Source organism: Mustela putorius, unplaced genomic scaffold (assembly GCF_011764305.1).
Source record: "Mustela putorius furo isolate JIRA1106 unplaced genomic scaffold, ASM1176430v1.1 tig00003987_pilon_pilon_pilon, whole genome shotgun sequence".
NCBI lineage: Eukaryota > Metazoa > Chordata > Mammalia > Carnivora > Mustelidae > Mustela > Mustela putorius.
In genome coordinates this window covers 7,335,553-7,356,940 of record NW_025422126.1, presented here as the reverse complement: position 1 = coordinate 7,356,940, position 21,388 = coordinate 7,335,553, and the positions used below count along the sequence as shown (strand labels likewise).

Below are 21,388 nucleotides of genomic sequence, written 5' to 3'. Positions count from 1 at the left end.
TCTCACATTGGGTATAGAGACTACTTAAAAATAAAATCTTTTTTTAAAAGACTTTTAAATCTTTAAAAAAAAAGATTTTATTTATTTATTTGACAAAGGGAGAGAGAGAGCAGAAGCAGAAGCAGGGGGAGCAGCAGAGGGAAAGGGAGAAGCAGGTTTCCCACTGAGCAGGGAGCCTGATGAGGGACTTGATCCCGGGACCCTGGGATCATGGCCCGAGCAGAAGGCAGATGCTTTAACCAACTGAGCCACCCAGGTGCCCCAAAAACAAAATCTTTAATAGAACTTAGTTTTTTCAGGTATTTAAAGATTTTCATGTGTTGTGTACTTAAAGTTTTTCTTTTCTTGACCCCTACCTCCTTCTCCTTAGTATAAGAAAAACTTTCTTAGTGTAAGGAAAGCCTATTTTAACAGTCCTGGAAATTGTGCATTTAGGGTAAACCACATTATTTTATCTAATTCTACTACACCAAGTACCAGTATTTGGGGTTCTCATTTTAAATTATTAAAAAATGAATGTTTCTCATCAACTTCTCACCAATCATCAATTTATGGATAAAAGAGATTACTTCAGGTGTTGGCAACATTTCGTGAAAGCACCAAGGTGGGAAGGGGTGGGTAGAGTGACCAACCAGATTAGTACAACCACCTTTCATATAGTTTTTCTTTAAAAAAAAAAAAAAAGGCAAGTTGTTTTCAATTTTCTGTGAAAATGGCAGGATATTAAGATGTGCAAGCAAACTGCTTCTTTCATATCCTCTTAAGGTATCAGTATTTTCTGAAAGGTATTTTGGTATAGGGCTCGCAGAGGAATGCCTTCCATATCAGATGATATGTAAACAAACAATTGTTTGCTCAGCAGAAAACAGGTTTTTTGTATACTCTAGTTCAGGAAGTCTGCCAAGAAAATAAAGGGAAGGGGGTAGTAATCAAACCCTATAATGCCCACCCATAATCCTAGAAGGGAAAAATAAAGCCATTGTAATAAATTCGATTTAGTGATATCCTGAAGGTCAGCAGTATTTCCATAATACTCACTATGGCACAGAAACAAAGTCTGGAGTGTGCAAATACTTAGGCCGCTAAAAGGAGAGCCACATAAGAGGCACAGACTAACTTGGAGAGTTAAGAGTCTGGATTGTCTCTGCTTTCCTTTCAACACTTCTAAGATCGTTTCTGCTTTCACATTGCTGTTTTTACAGCAGAAACAAGGGTCTCTGAAAAACCAGCCACAGCATTACAAGTCATCCAGTGGTGCCCATGCTTCTCCACGGAGGTGTTAAACAACCTTCCTCAAGCAACTCCAGGGGGGTGGCAGCTGAACTGCCCATTCAGCAAGCTGCTGGAAAGGACCCCAGTGGGGGCAGCTCTCCATACCTCATCTGACTGTGATACACAGAAACTCGGTGGCACACACCTAGCTGCACTGTCAAGAAGGCTGTGTCTTTGTTGCCATATATAAATTCTTTACACAGAAGTTTATCTTGAAAGAAAAGTACAAAAAGACAATGGTATGAAACAAATGAACTTACTAATTAAAAAATGTAAGATGGCACATGACATGTAGCCAGAAGTCAGAATCTTGTGGCAAAAGAACAGTCTTACGGGCTGTGTGTTGGAACAACTTAGATTTAGATTTTCTTAAGACACAACCAAAGTTCTTTAGATTTATTTTGGCAAGTGTTTTTCTTGCTGGAAGATCATAAAAGTAGGCAGACTTATCTGCCTGATGGCATGCTGGCACACTAAGGTAAGGAAAATAGTATTCTGACTAAAACTAAGGCTAATAGGTGAAGAAAAACAAAATTTGTATAGGTTTTAAATTTGTACCAAGGAGACTTATTACATACTGGAGAAATGATAGCAGTATTTTATACCTTTGTATAAGAAGAAAAAAAGATTCTCCTTTTGAAGTTGTAGCTTCAGGATTTAATCTGAGTCAATGTCACCATGTGGTAAAAACAATCTGGATTTTATAATGCATGAGCAGGAAAAAGTTGCAAAAATACCAAATGGTATGGAGCTACAAATACGGTGATACATCAGCAAAGGGGCCAAATCAGGTTTTTACTCTGGACAGGTGTTATGTTTGTGAAAAGTGATTCAATTTGTTGTATGTTCAAAGCTAAATTAGAACTAGCTGCCTTACAATGATATTTCACTGCCATTTCTTAGCACTTTAATTTTGGTGAGTTCTGTTACAAGTTCAAGTAAGTTAGAGCTGTTCTCAACTCATATATATTTCCTTTAAAAAATGAAGGGGCAGATATTCCAATAAGCTTTAGGTAAAAAGGATCCTGATCATTTCCGCTCTAGTTAACCTGAAACATTCCCCTGGGCATAACCATAGCCTCTCTGAAAACCGGAAAAGATGGCATAATTTAAAGTCAGAGTATAACAATATTCACTGGTAACTTCAAATAAGTTAGGCTGAGAGGATGGAATATGGGGAATAGGCCAGACCACCAGTCATGTCTGCCTAGCCATAATACCAGTGAAACTTAAAGATCTGCGAAGATCAAAGAAAACTGAGAAACCACCCTTAACTGGCCGGAAGTATAACATGCTACAAGTGTCCTCATGGTCTTCGTAAATATTATAAGATGACCCATGCACTCTGATTGGCTGTGGCCATGCACAGACTCCTCAGAGCCCACTGCAAATCTGGCCTATGGCAAGTATGGAACCTAGCAGCAGGACGGAGCTTGCTTATGACATACTGACTAGCACGAAGGCAGACAGTGAAGAACTATCAGAACTATTTTTCATCTTGGAAAATCATTCATTAGGTTACTATGACAAGAATATAAATCAAGGCTTACACTGCTAAGTGCCGGTTCCACAGCCGGCCATCTGGATATGGGGTTTTCCGATACTTAGCTGTTTTGATAATTTAATCAAATATTAAGCAAATATAATTCACATGCAACCCTTATCAAAAAAGGGAAGGAGGTCAATTTCCTATGATCCACACAAACTGTTAACCTGTTAAGAAAAGCCTTATTTTTCCAGCATTTGAGTATATACACACACACATCATGTCTGTTTTTTTTAAAAAAAAAAAAAAAACATTTTAGAGTGAGGGTGAGGAGGAGAAGGACAATGAGATAAAGACACAAGCTAAACATCCAACATGCCCCATTCCTTATTCTCTGCGTGACTGGCAGCATTACTCAGAAAGTCACTCTTTACTCTGATGGTCATAATATATTTGAATGTGTAGATCTTTAAGGATTTCCTTATTCATTTGGCCAGGTCTATGGTAGGTGCTTTTTTGTTTTCTTGGTGGAATAATTCATCAGTGCTTCCTGAGAGGCTCAAACAGGATCACTGGCCAGATTCCGAAGAGAAACTGTTTGGAAACAAGTTAGGGAAAAATGAAAGAAGGTAACTACCGCATGTCATGCCTGAAAAAGAACCTATGGAGCTAGATGTGCTAACAACTACCCTGGTATTAGTAGCCTGAATATGGCACAGTCTTTCCAGACTTGCACCAGATCTCAGAAACTATTTTTATTTAATTTATTTAAATGGATTAAACTTCTATTTTGTCAGGCATGGAGCTGGGCATTTTAATCATCTCAGATTCTTAAAACAACTCTGTAATGTAGCTATTGACAGCTCCATTTTATTGTTGAAAAAACCCGAGGCTTAAAAAGAACAGACTTGCCCAAAGTCATAAAGCAGTACGTGGAAGACCTGGTCAAGATTCAAAAGCATCTGGTTCCAAAGTTTGTACTCTGTCTACTACCTTTCCACGCCACCCCCTTCTTCCACCTGGGACCCATCCTCCCAACACCAAGCCTCTCCCAACACACCCACACATACATGCACACATGCATACACACGTACCCCTAGGAAGGGAACTTACCTTTACTTTTGGCCTGTATTTCAGGTAAAGAGTTCTTGTATATAAACTAAAAGAAAAGGGGAGAGAGGGAAAGCACTTCAGATTAATTTTTAATTCATACAAACTGGCTTACTGAGAAATTTAAGCACAGTGCCTCTGTATACACACAAAGAAAGCAACCCTAGTAGATTCTTTGTTCATTTAGCAACCATTTTTTGAGGAGCTACTCTATGCAGAACACTGGCAAGATGCTAAGGAAGACAGAAATGAATACCCTCGACTGTGACCTCAGGATGTTTGTAGTTTAGTAGGGAGCACTCCACTCACACTCGATGGTTCATGTCACAACTGCCAGTTTCATCTTTGAAGATATATGGTAGCAAGGATTAAAGTAGAGGATTCTTAGAATATTCTGGAAGTGGTTATATCAGCTCTATAAGGATTACAATACAGGTATGAGATAATCAGGAAGGTAAGGAAAGTCTTCCTTACAGTAGCTTTAGAATAAGTAACCTATGAAGATGAGACTGGATTCTAAATCAGTATACATGGCAAGTAAATAACTTGGCTCAAGACTGTTACACAGTTATGAAGTGATGGAGTAAAGCTCCAAGCTCAGATATTTTTACTCCCCAGTACTAACTCTTTGTTTGAAACAAAGATTTGTACAGTACTTAAGTCTGAAAGGACACATATGTTATATTGTTAAATTCTCAAATCATCCCTCTGAAATATTATTTGCATGCTTCACTTGATGAGGTACCCAAAGAATCAAAATTTCCATAACTGAAGCTTGAATATCCAAGCTTCTTTTATTTTAGTTATTTAGGATGAAATATGTCTAAAACATATTCTATCTTCCCTGCCTCCTTAAAAAAAAATCAAAGTAAAACATTTTAACATTAATAGAAAACAAAACAAAATAAAAAAGTCAAAACTCTGCCACCAAATATAATCAAAATGCTTCATTTTTTCCCATATTTACTTTAACCCTTGTCCTGATACAAATTAGTTTTTACACAGGGTTAATAATTACCTACATATGATTTTAGTCTGTTTGTTTCACTTAAAAAGCCAAATAATCCAAATATCTTTCTAAGTTGCTATAAAATTTTCATATAATTTTAAATAGCTGAATAAAAGATATACTATAATTTATTTTATAATTCTACACTATTGTGTAATTTCTTTTTCTTCTATTATTATTGCTGCTTTGCTGATTAAGAAACACTGTAATAAACATAATTGAGTTTACACACACACTTTCACTTTTCTGGGTTATTTCTTTAGGATAAATTTCAAGGAATAAGTTGGGAATATAATAAAATATAAATATTTTATTTTCACAAACACATATAGTATCAAATTTCTTTCCAAATGGGTTACATCAATTTACACTGACAAGTAATGTGTGATCGTATCATTTCCCTGCAACTAAGGAATACAGAAGGTAATTTTAAAATATTATAGAGCTCACTTAATGGATATAAAAAAATATCTCACCGTTTTACTTAAAAAATTTTCTAAGAATGTAATATAATCATTTGGTAAAGATTTGGAAGAGTATAAAGGAAAAAGGTCTTTCTCCTACCTGGTACCTTCAGCACAGAGATAAATGCTGGTACTTACCAGTTAACATAAATCCTTACAAAGATAATTAGGTATTTATGAGCAAATATGTATATTTTAGCCCTGTCTTTTTCACAAAAATGGATATCCTACTGTTTTAGAAAGCATTTTGATTACCAATTAGATGATCAGTTTTCTGTTTGCTTATTTACACCCAATATTTCAACCCCTTCCACCCCTCATCATCATCTGGAGGCTTGGCCTTCTCCTCTCCTTTATTTTTTTAATTTAAAAATAGTTTCAAATTTACAGGAAAGTTTTAAGATTGGTATGAAGAATTTCTGTACCCCGTCTCCTAGATGCCAAATTGTTATCATTTAACCACATTTGTTTTTACACACACACACACACACACACACACACGTATGTCCAAGTGTATATATATCCTATGGAGTCTTTGAATGACATGATACCCACCGCTTCTAAATATTCTAATATGTATTACCACATAACAAGGACAGTGTCCTAAATTATTATAATACAACCCTTCCACTCAGGAAATTAATACAATACTAACACCCAACTCAAAACTTCATTCTAATTTTGTTGACTGTCCCAGTAATTTCTTTTTCCTTTCTGATCCAGTTTGCTATCTAGAATCATGCATTGCATTTAGTTTTCATATCTTAATTTGTTTTTTTTTTAACTAGAGCAGTTCTTCAGTATTTCCTTGTCTCATGAACTTGATAGTTTTAAAAAGTATAAGACTCTGATTCTGTAGAAGGATCTTCAACATAGAACCATCAATATTTCCTCATAACCAGACCTAGGCCATGCATTTTCGGCAGAAATACTACAGAAATTATGCTGAGCTCATTTCAGTGCACTTTATCAGGAGACATACCATAATGACATGCTCTGTCATGGACAGTCTTAACCTTAAATGCACAGTCAAGTTGGTTGCTGCCAGTTTTTTTTCACTATAAAGTCACCATTTCCCCCCTGTATTGGTCTTTCATGGAGAGATATTCTAAATTACACCAATATGTGTTCCTCATCATATTCCCACCTATCAGCCAGAGCATCCACTGATACATAATACATATCAACTATCCCTAAGATGGCTGCCAAATGGTAATCATTTGTGTCCATTATTCCTTCTACATTTGTTAGTTGGCATTCTTTTATAAGGAATACTTCCCTTCTCATTTATTTATATTAGTATGCACTCATAGAGTCTCATTTTATTCAATAGGTTTTAACTTGAAACTCTTTGCTATTTAATTTTGATATTCACACTATCTCAGGTTTATAAGGCCAAAGCTTGCCTTTCAGGCTTCACAGGGTTTCATAGAGCTAGGCAATACATGTATGTATTAGCATATATATACACACATGTATTTTTAATTCATACAACACACACACATTTAACTTCTTCCATATCTGTGTATATATTTATGTTTGTGTCACACACTCATGAGTTCATAATAATACTTTTTTAAAAAGATTTTTATTTATTTATTTGCAAGAAGAGCAAGCAGTGGGGAGGAGTGAAGAGAGAGGGACAAGCAGATGCCCCACTCAGCAGGGAATCCGATGTGTGGCTCAATCCCAGTACCCTGAGATCATGACCTGAGTTGAAGCCAGACACTTAACTGACTGAGCCACCCAGGTGTCCCTAATAATTTAAATTCCAATCTAAACCTCTCAAGATTCTGTCTAGCTTTCCCTCTTTCCATATTTGTAAATCCCTTCTGAGACAGTGGAAAAATCAGGCTTTTATGATCCACAATATATTTACTTATTGTTTAATCAATGAATTTAGTAGTTCAGTGTAACCCATTTCCTAACTCCAGCCACCTCCTCCACGCACCCGGCCATATCCCTTCACCTCATCACTGTTTCCTTGCAGGGCACAGCAGCCACTCCACCCCCCCCCCCACCAGATCTTCTTAGAGCTCAGCATGCTACTACCACTGGCCTCCTTTCCTCATTCCTCAGACACTGAATGCTGCCACCTCGGCACAGCACTTCTTCCCACCATTATCCCGCTTCTCTAAAGGGTTTCCATACCAGGAGAAGAGAAGGAGAAAGTGACAGGGAGATGGAAAGGGGAAGGTGAAAACGGGAAAGGGAAAGTGGGAACGCTAACCTTTTTTTTTTTTTTTTAAAGATTTCATTTATTTATTTGACAGAGAGAGAGAGTTCACAAGTAGGCAAAAGGGGGAAGTAGGCTCCCCGCTGAGCGGAGAGCCCGACGCGGGGCTCCATCACAGGACCCCGAGATTTTAGCCCAACCCACTGAGCCACCCAGGTGCCCTGAACCCTAACCTTTTAAAATAGCATATAATGAGTATACTTTCACTTCTTATCTATATAGAAATTTACTATTGTATTGTACTATACTGCAGTAATGGCCTTGGGACTTCTTGGGCAGTGTTAAAGTGCTAAGTTTGTAACTGTCAGCCTCATTCTTATTTCTCCTTTTCTAAAATTTTTCAATTTCCTCAAACATTTCCTATCCCTTCCCTTTTAAATTAGCTATTTCTAAAGTGCTATGGGCTGAGAATCCAAATAATCAATATAGTAATAACAGGTTGCATAAAGTAAAATAAATATACTTACAGTTCAGAGTTAAAGAGCTCTTCCATGATTAATAACCTTGAGCTCTTCACCGCATGAATGCAATGATGCTTATTTAGCTGCCTCAAAGTCTTTTTTCTGTAATTCTCAGGTAGTTATATTTTAGATAATTCAGGTTGCCTAAATAAGTTATCCCCAGAGAGGTGAGATGCCAATGTTATTTTAAGGAAGTATTTTACAAATTTCAGTTGAGTAAATTTTCATTTTCATATTGGTTCAAAGAAAAATTTTTTCCCCTTCCTAGAAATATTTTAGCTCTCTCAATTCTTGAGAAGAATTTGAGATTAAACATATTCTGGCCCCCTTGTAAAGAGATCGATAGGTACACATTCATTCATTAAATCATTTAACAGTATATACAGAGTGCTTACTATCTGATAGGTATTGTTCTAAGCATTTGAGAATAGCAGTGAATAAGATAAAGTCCCTTACCTCAAGGAACTTTAAGTCTAGCTGGTGGGGACAAACAATAAATATATTAATATTGTTTATAAACAATGTTGTTTATAAACTGTTTATAAATGCTTTGAAGAAAAATAAGGCCTGGTAAGGGGAGAATGATATGGAGACATTATTTGAATAGTGTGATCAGAGAGAATTCTGATTTCATTTTTGTTATAAATGATTGACTTCCAACAGACTCTTGAGCAAGGGAAGAGAAGTGGCAACCAACTTATTTCAGGGAAAGAGACAAATTAAGCTGGGGACTTCTAACACTCATGCTTTCCCAGCCTGCTACTTATGGGATCTGGCTGCTTTTCTCCCTCTAAATTTATTCTCTATAAATAAAGATATGTTGATAAATAAGAAACGGAAATGTTTACATCCTACTTGCTCTAAAAAGGAGATGAATGACTACTTAAAATGTAAATCATGTGTCAGAGGTCAGTAAGTACAACCATCTCGCTATAAGGATGAGAAAACTAGGGACATCTGGGTGGCTCAGTCAGTTAAGCCTCTGCCTTCGGCTCCGGTCATGATTCCAGGTTCCTGGGAAAGAGTCCCATATCAGGCTTCTGCTCAGCAGGGAGCCTGCCTGCTTCTCCCTCTCTCTCTGCTGCCACTCCCACTGCTTGCTCAGTCTCTCTCTCTCTGACAAATAAAGTCTTAAAAAAAAAAAAAAAAGGATGAGAAAACTAACGAAGCTTCAGAGAGGGGAAAGGACTTGTTTAAGGTCACCCAGGTGCAGAGGCAAAGCTAGAATATAAGTTCCTGATTTTTGTCCCTGACATTTTATATTTATACCATCCTATTTGAAGAGTAAAGGAAAAAACACTTCAATACTATGCTAAAAAAAAAAAAAAGTCTCTATTTCCTACCTGAAAAGGATGTGAAGATAAGAACCAAGGCCAGTTAAAATATGCCACCATGCATGAAACTGTGTGGCAACACCTATGATAGGTGGCACCTTCTTTCGAAAGTTCCTGTGTAAAGAGGGGGGAAAATCACCATTATTACTATTTTTTAAATATTTAGCAACTATTGCTGACAGCCTTTGAGCATTTTGAAATGTTATTCTCACATATGGCAATTATTTAATTTTCTTAAGTCTGCTGTAGTCTGCATATTGTTTTCCAAAGTATATTTTGAGGAACAGTGATTCTACCAGAGTTCCATGAAGAAATGATTATGTGTTCAAAAAAACCCACAGACAGTAGTATATAGTTTATTGCCCTCCTGGAGACTGCAATGTCTATTAATAGAATGAAGGCTTTGAGAAGTCCTATCAGAACTACACAAGAGTTTTTTTGTTTGTTTGTTTGCTTTTTAGGTAATGTACTAATGGACAGAGCCCTTTCTTCAAATAATATATTCCTAACAATTCCTGAAACAAGTGTTTCTTGGAACACAATCTGGGAAACACTGGTCTACGTAGCTATTCACTCAAGAAGTCAGATACATGCTTTTCCCTGCCCTACACACAACCTCCATCTTGATGAGCACCTTACAGTCTATAAAGTACTTTTGGTAAATATTATTTCACTTCATAGTGAGTCTTTGAAGTGGCTATTATTAGCTTTGCTTTACAGATGAAGAACCTAAAATTCAGAGACCAAGTTGCCCAAGTCACTCAGCCAAGTGGCATAGCTGAGTCTCAAATTCTACATCTTTTGATTAAAGTGTGTACCATATTAATTTCTCATTTACTAGAAGGAAGGAAAACAATCAATTTAAAACTACTTCTCTAGATATCTCATGAATTTTTGAGACAACTACCATCTCTAAGAACCTTCTTCATTTCTTAGTGGCTTTTAACCCAAAAGATGATGACTTATCTTGGCAGCGTAAGTGCTCTCTCTAATGGGGCTTCTGATGAGTAATACAGATTCAGAATCACTCATTCAGAACTTAGTTTTCTAAGCAAGGTATATTACTAGTTTGTTTGTACATTTAAAATATATATTTACTTATTTAATTTTTTATTATGGGAAATTTCAAACATGTGCAAAAGTGAGCAAAATTATAGTGTATCCATTATCCAGGTTCAACAATTTAAATAACTTAACCAACTATTGAGACTCACATCCACTTCTCCCCTTCCATATTTTGAAGCAAATCCTAGATACTGTATCATTTTAATTCTAAATATTTCAGTATGTGTCTCTAAAGATTAAAAGCTCTTTATAGGGTGCCTGGGTGGTGCAGATGGTTGACTCTTGGTTTCTGCTCAGGTCACGATCTCGGGGTCACGAGATCAAGCCCCAAGTAGGGCTTCACACTCAGCATGGTGTCTGCTTGTGATTCTCTCTACCTGTCCCTCTATCCCACTTGTGTTTGCTTTAATAAATAAATAAATAAACTTTTAAAAAAACCAGCTATTTAAAACATAACAGTAATACCATTTTCACATATAAAATATTAACAATAATCTCTTAATATCATGAAATATTCAATTGCTGATTAAAGTTCCAATTGTCTCATGAGTTTAAAATTTTGTTTTGCAGTTGTTTTGCTTGAATCAAAATTTTAAAAAAATGAACATTGCATTTGGTTGATACACCCTATCTCTTAAGTCTCATATACTTTTAAATATTTTCTTTCCTCTTTTTCTTTCTTCCTTCCTCCCTTCCAGACAGAGTGCGAATGTACACAAGCACACCTGTAGGGGTAGGGGCAGAGGGAGAGAGAGAATCCCAGACTCCATGCTGAGCACAGAGGCTGACACACAGGGCTCCATCTCTCCACCCTGCCATCACAACCTGAACCAAAATCAAGAGTTGGATACTTAACTGAATGAGCCACTCAGGTGCTTAAGTCTCTTTTAATCTGTATGTTCCTCTTTTTTTACCCCCTCTGCAATTTATGCCGAAGAGAACACGTCATTTAGATTTCTCACAGTCTGAATTTTGCTGACTGCCTCTCTCTGGTGCTTTTCAATTTATGTGTTTATGCAAAACTTTAGGCACAAAATTTTGAGTTGGAAGGACCCATTCGCTTAACCTGTTGAACATGTTCATTTCCTGGAAACTGAGGTACAGAAAGATATTTATCTTGGTGACAGACTAAGCCCAGAGACCCAAAATTCAAACTCTAATCAATACATAATTGCTGACAAAGTGGTAAAGAGAACACCTGCCTTTCTTAGAAAATAACATTAAGTATATTAAAGTACAAAATTATATACATGAATCTTATATGCTTCTTACAAATCCTTAGTATTTTTTCAACACAGCAGATTAGACAGATTTCAGAGGCCTAATTAACATCTGGTCAACTCTATAATTCTGTGATATATACACACAAAAATCCCTATAGATATTATGAAATAGTCTTAGGTCCAAATTTTTAGGTTAATTAAACAAGTATTCTCAGAATTTAACTTAACAATGGCAAAAATTCATTTCATGACACTAGTAATTCTATATGCTTATGAAATTTTCTGCTTAATAAATTGCTTCCAAAAATGTATCTTACCTCAGTGAATCACAAAAGATGTTATCTATGTTCCATAATAGAAACCCCATTAAAAATATGCCCAAGGATGTATAACCCAGTCCTCTGAGCCATGGATAAACCCTGTGGGAAAAAAAAAAAGAACAGCAAACTGAAATTTTGTTAAGTCACGTCATGTTCAGAGCTTGAAGCCACTGCTTTCAGGAAAAGGAAAGGTTTCCATTAGTATTAAATGCAAACCTATCTATTAAATTCTCTTAATACATTTGCCTATTACATTTAGCCATTAAAAATGAGAGAGAATATGCCATTAAGACTTTGCTAAGTGTTTCAAGAAAGTAATCTGAAGGCCCCCAATAACTTTTTCAGTTCCCTGGAAGAAGTAGGTCGTGCTGCAACAGAATTAACATTGACTGAGTCACCTGCTCTGCGTCAGGCAGGCACCACAGTCAATTAGATACACAGGTAAATGAATAAAATCTTCAAATAAACCCTGTGAGGCAAGTATTAGTTTTTTCACTTCACCAATAAGAAAACTGAAGCTTAGTGAGTTACCCAAAATAAGAACAGTAGCTTATATATTTTTATAGCTTCAATGATGTATCACTGACTTACAATTTAACTGACTATATTTCAAGTGTACATTTGATCAGTACATTTGTATATATCCATGAAACACTACAATCAAGATACTAAACATATCCATCATCTCCAAAAGCTAGTTAGAACATTATATAAATGGAATAACACAATACATCCTCTTCATTGTATGGCTTCTTTCACTTGGCATAATTATTTTAAAACTCATCCATGTTGTTATGTGTATCAAGACTTCATTTCCTTTAATCACTGAGTGGTATTCCATTGTGTGGATATACCACAATTTGTGTATCTGTCCAAATGTTGCTGGACACTAATGTTGTTTCCATTTTTTTCTATAACAAATAAAACAGCTATGAACACTGATAGCTAAGTTTTTGTATGAATGTTTGCTTTCATTTCTATTGGGTAAAAAGGTGAAGAATAGTTGAATTGCACAGCAGGTGAATGTCAAACTTATTAAGACACTGTTAATCTGTTTTCCCAAGTGACTGTATCATTTTACATTTCCACCAGCAGTGTATGAGTTTTTTGTTCTATATCCCCACCAACACTTCATATAACATGGGTAGATTTTTTCATTTTACTTGTTCCTTGGAGATGTCAGTGGTATCTTAACATTGTTTTAATTTGCATTTCCTCAATGATGTTATGGAACATCTTCTTGTTCCCTATTTGCCATCCACGTTAATCTTCTTTGTTACTGTTTGTTGAATCTTTGCCTATTTTAAAAAATTGTTTGCCTTCTTATTGAGTTGTAAGAATTCTTTATATATTCTAAACTTTAAGTCCTTTGTTGGATATATATTTTGTAATTTTTTCAAATCTGTGATTTGTTTTTCACTTTTTTAATGTCTCTTGAAGAAAAAAAATAATTGTTATTTTGGTAAAGTTCAATTTATCAATTTTTTTCACTATAGTTTGTATTTTTTGTATCCTATTTAATAACCTCACTTAACTAAAGTCTGTCTGCAAAGACTTCTATAATTTCTTCTAGAAGTTTTATAATTTTAGCTTTTACATTTAGGGATATGATTCAATTCTAGTAATTTTTGTAATGGCATTAACTTTTGCAATGGCAGGAGTTTAAGTTCATTTTTAAAATAAGAATATCCAGTTGTTTTAGGACAATTTATTGAAAAGATTATCTTTTCCTCCACAGAATTACCTTTGAATGTTTACTTAACATCAGGTCAATACAGATGAATAGTCTACTTGAGGATGTTTTACTGATCTATATTTCATTTTTACCACCAATACCACATTGTCTTGATCAGTGTACCACAGACTAAATTAAGGAGTGTTAAGTCATCTAACTTTGTCATTTTTTTTTTTTAAGATTTTATTTATTCATTTGAGAGAGAGCGCACGTGAGAGCGTGAAGATAGGAAGGAGCAAGAGAAGCAGACTCCCCACTTAGCAGGGAGCCTGATCCCAGGACCCTGGGACCGTAACCTGAGCCAAAGGCAGAGGCCTAACCAATGGTGCCACCAGGCGCCCATGTCACATATATATATATTTTAACTGCTTTAGTTCTTCTAGATCCTTTTTATTCCCTTATAAATTTCAGTATCAGTTTCTCAATTTTTGCCAAAAAGCCTGCAGAGATCTTGATTGTGATTGCAGATCAGTTGGGGAGAACTGACATCTTAACAATATTGAGATTTCTAATCCATGAAAATGGCTCACCTATCTGTTTCTTTAGGTCTTCTTTAATTTCCCTCAGCAAAAAACTGTTTGTTGTAGTTTCCCATATGCAGGTCCTACATACAGTCACTAAATTTTAATCTTTAAACATCTGATGTGTTTTGGTGCTACTGGAAACTGTACTTTTGAAATTTCTCTTTTCAATTATTTGCTGCTAATATATAGAAATATGAATTTTGAATATTCATTTGAATGTTATGACCTTGCTGAATTCCAATTTATTACTCCTAGGAGTTTTTTGTACATGTCCTATGACATTTTCTGTACATGATCACGTGATCTGCAAATACTATTATTGGAAAAGCCTTCAATATTAGTCTTGAAAAGAAGTGGTGATAATACATATTCTTGTTTTATTCATTTTAGAGATAACTTTTTTAAAAAACACTTTGTACTTTTTCTCCTTTTTTTTTAAAAGTATAGTGAACGACAAGAATAGATTTTCTCAATTATTTTCTTATTTTTACCTGTTAGTATTTGTATATAAATGAATGAAAAAGGGTAATTTAAAAACCATCAGGAAAGCACAAACCTGGCTGTGCAGAGGAAAAAGCATTATTGCCACTGTTTAATGAAGGTTCTCACAGAAGATTAGGTTAAGAGAGTCACAGTCTGTCTTCAGCTTTTCAGAGTATATCATAACCCCATTTAGGGGAGGCAAGAATGAGTCCCAGGAAACACAGGGCTCAACAAAGTGAAGGCATCTGGCAGGGTTGCAGTGTGGGCCAGATGCTGAGATGTGACAAAATATGATCAATGGGAGAAGGGTACTCTCTATTTTCTGCTTCTAAGCTTACTTACCAGGGCCAATCTTCAGCTCTCAGCGGTAGTTCAAAGCAAAATTCTTCTGTGGGGTGAAATGAATGTCTTTGGTTATCCAGGCAGCAGGGTACAGAGGAGAGAGCAAGAATTTCATCAGCACATGGTCCCTACAAGCTAAGTACAGATAAGATTCTGGGGACAGACTACCCATTATTATCAGGTATGAGAATGGGTAATACAGAAGGCCCTCAACACACATGGGTGTGGTGTAACATTGCTTTACTCTGAACTACCTTTTTCACTAGTGTATAGCTATCAGCTGAGAAATTCCTTCCCTTCCTCTTCACCCTGAGAATTGCCTTTACCCCTCTCAATGTTGGATTTCCTATGTCTTGTTATCTCATGTCTTCCTCCTTTTCTGTTTACTCTCTCATTATACATCCTTGAGGAGGTTTCCATAATAGTTTACGGGTTATAAGGGTTTGGTTTTTTTTTTTTTTTTTTTTTTTTTTTGAGAACTCAAATATATGAGCTGGTAGTCTGGTTGGCTGCAGGATTCTAAGTTAGAATTCTAGAATTCTAGCTGCCAGTTTTGTTTTGACAAGCCCCAAACCATTCTGATTTCTGATCCTTCATATGTATATCTGCCTTCTAACCCTACAAACTTGTGGAGTCTTCCTTGTCAAGAATTCTGAAACTGGCATGGGTCTATTTCTACCCATTGTATTGAGTAGCCAGTGGCTATTTCAATGTAATAATTCATGTCTTTCAATTGCAGGGTATTTTAAGTAATTTTGGTAATGATTCCTTCCCTTCCATTTTATCTGCACTGTCTTTGCATCTGGCCTAGTAATATTTCTATTGAGTCTCTTCTCCATTTCTTTCTCATCATCCTGATGGCACCCAGGTTTGTGTGTGTGTGTGTGTGTGTGTTTGCTTCTGTCTTTTCTGCTGTGAAGCCCACAGACATGAGGAAACACTTCATCACCACTGCTGTTTCTCCACAGCAGTGGTGACGAGTGGGCCTAAGGGTCCTGAGGCCTTGTGCTCTTATTTACTCTGGACCACACCATGGTTAGTGCCTTTCCTGTGGTAGATTCTTATTGGTGGATGGGGGATGATGGACCATAATGCAATCACAATATTTGTTCAGGAGAAGGAATTCCAGTGACTTCTTCAACTGTATCTTTCAAACCATTTGCTTCAGTGATCAGTTTTACCATATTTTTAGTATCTTTGGTGGGGGGAATTCTCTGAATGCTCCTTTTTTTGTCTTGCATCTTACTCTTGATTTCATAGATATTGTGTATTTCTAGAAACATGAATGGATTAATGGTATTTGTTGTTTTGTTATATTTGAAGTTTTCTCTTTCATGCATAAGTTGTTTCTTCTAAGTTGATTCCCCACCCCACCCCCGCAGCCCCTTATTTGTTTTGGCCTCTGTCTTTCATACTGGATGTATTCCTCTTGTCTGGCACTTTCTCCTTACTCTTAAGAATGGGAAACTAAAAAGGTGACCACAAACTCTAAGCATGTGGTTGAGGCCCTAAGAGTAGTAACCTTTACTGTAGGGTTATTTTGCTGGGCCAATTGTTAGGGAACTCCCAAATCAGTATCTTTAGGTCTTTAAAGGCTTCTCATATTCCCTAAAAGAAGATCCTCTCAATTCTCTGCTTAGAGGTTTTTACATTCAACATTCAAAGTGCATAAGGTCACCCAATTTCTCTGATTTCACCATGTTATTGACATGCTCACTGTCTGGCAAAACCCAGTCTAGAGACATTGTTCACCATTACCAGAGAATAAACCTATAGGCTCCTGTAGTTCTTCCATGGTATGGTGTAGGTGAGGGGATGTAAGCATTTAACATCTTCTTAAGGCTTTTAACCAGCCCTCCTTATTTTAGAACCCAATTTCATCTGCTTTTCTAAACTGTCTGTTGGTTAATGCCTGATACTTGATAAAATTATGATGTAAACTGGAGGTTCTTTGTTTAAAATTTGGCTTTCTCGGGTTAGCAGTAATCCATCTGTTTTCCAGCTTTAAGTATTTTATTCAGTCTTCTTGTGGGTTTATGCTTTATTGGATCTTAGTATGGTTTCAGAAGGGAGGAAAATTAGATTGAAGATGTTGATCTTCAATATTATATGTTTTCTTTTCTTTAATTTCTGCCCTTTCATAGTCCCATTCTTCATTTGTGTGGATTGATTCTATTGATCCTTTTTCTAATTATTTAAGTTGTATGCTTAATTCATTATTCTTCAGTTTCTCTGCTCCTAATGTAAACATCTAAGGCATAAATTTCCGGCTAATAACCAGTACTTTGTAGTACTTGATCTGTGGCACTTTCACTGTGATTACTGTATAAGTATTATTTCTACTGCATTTTTTTGACTTTTATTTACAAGTATGGTTTTAAATTTCCAAATACATGGGCTATTTTGACTAATTCTGTTTTAACTAATTATACTATAGTCAGAGAACATGTTATACTTAAAGTTTGCTGAACCTTGCTTTAAAACTAGTGTCTGAACCATAAGAAACTCTTAACCTCATGAAACAAACTGAGGGTTGCTGAGGGGTGGGGGAGTAAGGTTAGGGTGGCTGGGTTATGGACATTGGGGAGGGTATGTGCTATGGTGAGTGCTGTGAAATATGTAAGCCTCATGATTCACAGACCTATATCCCTGGGGCAAATAATAAATTATATGTTAATAAAAAAATAAAATAAAACTATTGTCTGGTAGATTTAATAACTACTTCATGCATTCTTGAAAACACCAAACTTCTTTAATTTAAATATATTAAATCAATTTGTTATTGTATTATTTAAATTTTGTCCACATCCTGGCTAATATGTTTATTGTGTTAAAATATTTCAGCATGATGCAGCACTGATGCACATCTCTTTGTAATTCTGTCAATTTTTGCTTAAAATTTTCCATAAAAGGTTTAGAATTGCTTTTTTTCCTAATAAATTAAATCTTTTAATAATAATGTAGCAAACACATTTGTTTTAAATAAAGCTTTAATTTTTTTTGTTATTAAAATGGCTAGTCCAACTTTCTTTTAGTCAGTATTTGTGTGGCACATACTGTTTTTATACCCTTTTAAAAAAAAAAGTACTGTGTATTTATGTGGATTTTCTGAGACTAATCAGGTGGGTTTTTTTTTTTTTAAGATTTTTAAAAAATTTTATTTATTTGACAGAGAGCGATCACAAGTAAGCAGAAAGGTAGGCAGAGAGAGAGAGAGCGCGCGAAGCAGGCCCCTGCTGAGCAGAGAGCCTGATGCAGAGCTCGAGCCCAGGACCCTGAGATCATGACCTGAGACAAAGGCAGAGGCTTAACTCATTGACCCACCCAGGTGCCCCAAATAGGTGGGTTTTATTATCAAATGTAATAATAATTCTATGAAAATTCAGTATTGTAGTAAGTATTACTTTCTATCTTAAAGTCTTTCAGAGCTTTGGGCAGAGAGCACCTTATGCATGAAATATAAAAAACTCTTCTGATCTTAAGTGCCAGCTGTCACCAATTTTCATAAAAAATGTTTTTTTGTTTGTTTGTTTTGCTACTACAGTTAAATAGCCATCGCTAGTCAGGTGAAGAGAGAATGTCTGGTTCTCCATTCAAGGTATTAAAGTAATGCTAAGTAAATGAAAATAGCAGCCACATAAATCTGCATGACCTATCCAAGCCAAGGATAATAGCAATGTCTTAAAAGAAACGAGCACTCAGTTAATCAAGTCCTGTTTTCCTTTTTGGAGTTACATAAGGCAGCAGTACTAGCTAGTTACAGTCTAATATGGCACTTTTGTAGCACAAACACAGCGAAACACATAGAGCTAAACACTGACAGCATCAGTACCTGCTCTAGTCACTTTAGTGTTTACTTCTTGGTCTAGCATGCTGACTATAATATTTTTCTAGTATTATAAAATACTTGCTTTTTAATTTTATATATGATTTGATAAAATTTGTATAATTTAAAAATAATTTTTATAAAATACCTACTTTTTAGTATTAGAAAATACTGTGCTTTTAAGTTTTAATCATTTGACAGTTAAGGCATTAGAAACAAAGGTTTAAGGCTATAACTATATACAAGCATTCACTTCAATTAGTATATTGCTATCTAGAATATACTGTTGAAATATTCTCATTTTATGATATTAAAAACTATGGAATTTCTGTGGTGCCTGTGTGGCTCAGTGTTGTTAAGTGTCTGCCTTCACCTCAAGTCATCATCCCAGGGTCCTGGGACTGAGCCCCACATCGGACTCCCTACTTGGTGGGAAGCCTGCTTTTTCCTCTTCCACTCCCCCTGCTTGTGTTCCCTCTCTTGCTGCTGTCTTTCTCTCTCTGTCAAATAAATAAATCTTAAAAAAAAAAAACCCATCATTTAAAAACTATGGAATTTCTTTTATTAAAGTCCAAACTTCAGTGATGGGAAAAGTACAGTATAAAATAATACATATGCAGCCACAATGTTCAGTTACAGTTTAAACTAGGAATTACTAACTGCACAAAGCTGCTTCAAATGAAAATGAAATTTCACATTTTGGCTCCTAGTTCATTCCTGTTTGCAATTGGTACCTTCTGAGAAAGGAGATAAAATTCTTAAGCTAAGTATGTTTTGTGTGTGCAACATACTGTGTATTTATATTTTAATCACACTTTTTATGAATAACACATAGCTGGATTTCTTTTCCATGCTTGAGAGTCTTTGTTTTTTAATTGCTTAGCTTTGTCCATTTATATTTACTGTGATTATTAATATATTTTGAATTATTTCTACCCCTTTATTTTCTGCTTTGAATTTGTTCTGATTTCTCTCTGCTTCCCCTTTTACCCTTCTTTTCCCAATTTCTTTTGGATTCAGTTATATAATTCCATTTACTCCCTCATGTTTTTGAAAGTCACTACAAAATCAATTGCTGTTTCTAATGGCTATCAAAAACACACACGTAAAATCTAAAATTAATCACTGTCTGTATCTTCTTCCCAAATAAAAAGGACCTTAGGAACTAACTATGTAACTAAGATTATCCCCTTGTATCTCATATTATTGTCTACTACTTTAGTTTCATTTAAAAAAATCTCAAATTAGATATGAAAAAATCACAATATTTTGTTCAGATAATCCAAAAGAGATATAGATATAGATATCTAGATATCGATATATCTATATCTCAAATTAGATATGAAATAGTCACAATATTTTATTCAGATAATCCAAAAGATATCTAGATATCGATATCTATATCTATCTATCTATCTATCTATCTATCTATATATATATATATATAATTTTTTTTTTTTTTTGGCACCAGCTAAAGTAGTTCCTAAAAGGAAAGTCTTTTAGTGAGTTATATTGGCAAACTTTTCCCATTTTTGTTGTTTTAAAATGCCTTTATCTTGTCCCTGTTTTTGAAGGATATTTGGGTATACAATTCTAAGTTGATGGTTAATTTCTCTCAGCATTTTGAAGATAATAGTCTACTGTGTTTTGGCTTCCATTGTTGCTGTTGATAAGTCTGTTGTTGACTATTCCCTTGTTAATACATCTTCTGTCTCTGGATGTATTAAGATTTCTGTCTTTGGATTTCAGCAATTTCAGTATGCTTTTTCTACAGGTAACAATCAGAATTCAGCTGCAAATAATAGCTCTACTTAGAGCAGAAAAGAATTTAACAATCAATTCCAACCAAAATGATGACTGAGCAAGTATTAGGCTCTCTAGAAATGACTCATGAACACTACCACAGAATTATCTTGCCAAAGGAACTTTCTTCTTTTTCATATTAGGAAGCTGGAGAATTGGGAAACCTCTGGACCACTGCTGCACCCAGCATCATATGATAACCTTAGCTATAATTCATATATCAGGAAGCTATCATCACACTTGTTTCCAGAGCCATGATGCACACCTAGATTCATACTAGTAAATGGATGCTTTACATACTACCATTTATCTCCCCCAGTTAACTTGGTTCTGAATTCAATCTTATGTGAATACATGTGATTGGCAGAAACCTGAATGTATCTGGAAACTTACCAGCAAAAGAAATAAGGGAAATACAGCTTTTAGTTTCTAGCATCTACATTATATGTACTATCTCTTTGAATATCTATTCTGTCCCAATTTTTGCTGTTCTTTTTTTTTTTTTAAGATTTTATTTATTTGGCAGACAGAGATCACAATTAGGCAGACAGGCAGGCAGAGAGAGAGGAAGGGAAGCAGGCTTCCTGCTGAGCAGAGAGCCCAATGCGGGGCTTGATCCCAGGACCTTGAGCAGAAGGCAGGGGCTTTAACCCACTGAGCCACCCAGGGGCCCCTCAGGTTTTGCTATTCTTTCC

The 21,388-nt window shown here is 35.5% G+C and overlaps 1 protein-coding gene across 3 annotated transcripts in view; it reads right to left on the bottom strand.

The window, feature by feature from the left end:
• Positions 1-3,065: 3,065 nt before the first annotated feature.
• The window catches only part of ACER3 (alkaline ceramidase 3), a 165,927-nt gene continuing 147,604 nt past the window's right edge, over positions 3,066-21,388 (bottom strand). For 2 of the 3 annotated variants that reach the window (XM_045071403.1, XM_004767987.2), the window contains 4 exons: positions 11,978-12,079; positions 9,382-9,486; positions 3,872-3,917; positions 3,066-3,352 (listed from right to left, as the gene is read on the bottom strand). In XM_045071403.1, the coding sequence (XP_044927338.1) occupies positions 3,299-3,352; positions 3,872-3,917; positions 9,382-9,486; positions 11,978-12,079 (307 nt within the window). In that variant the 3' untranslated portion in view covers positions 3,066-3,298. The remainder of the gene's footprint in view (positions 3,353-3,871; positions 3,918-9,381; positions 9,487-11,977; positions 12,080-21,388) is intronic. The other variant, XM_004767988.2, reaches the window with a different exon arrangement.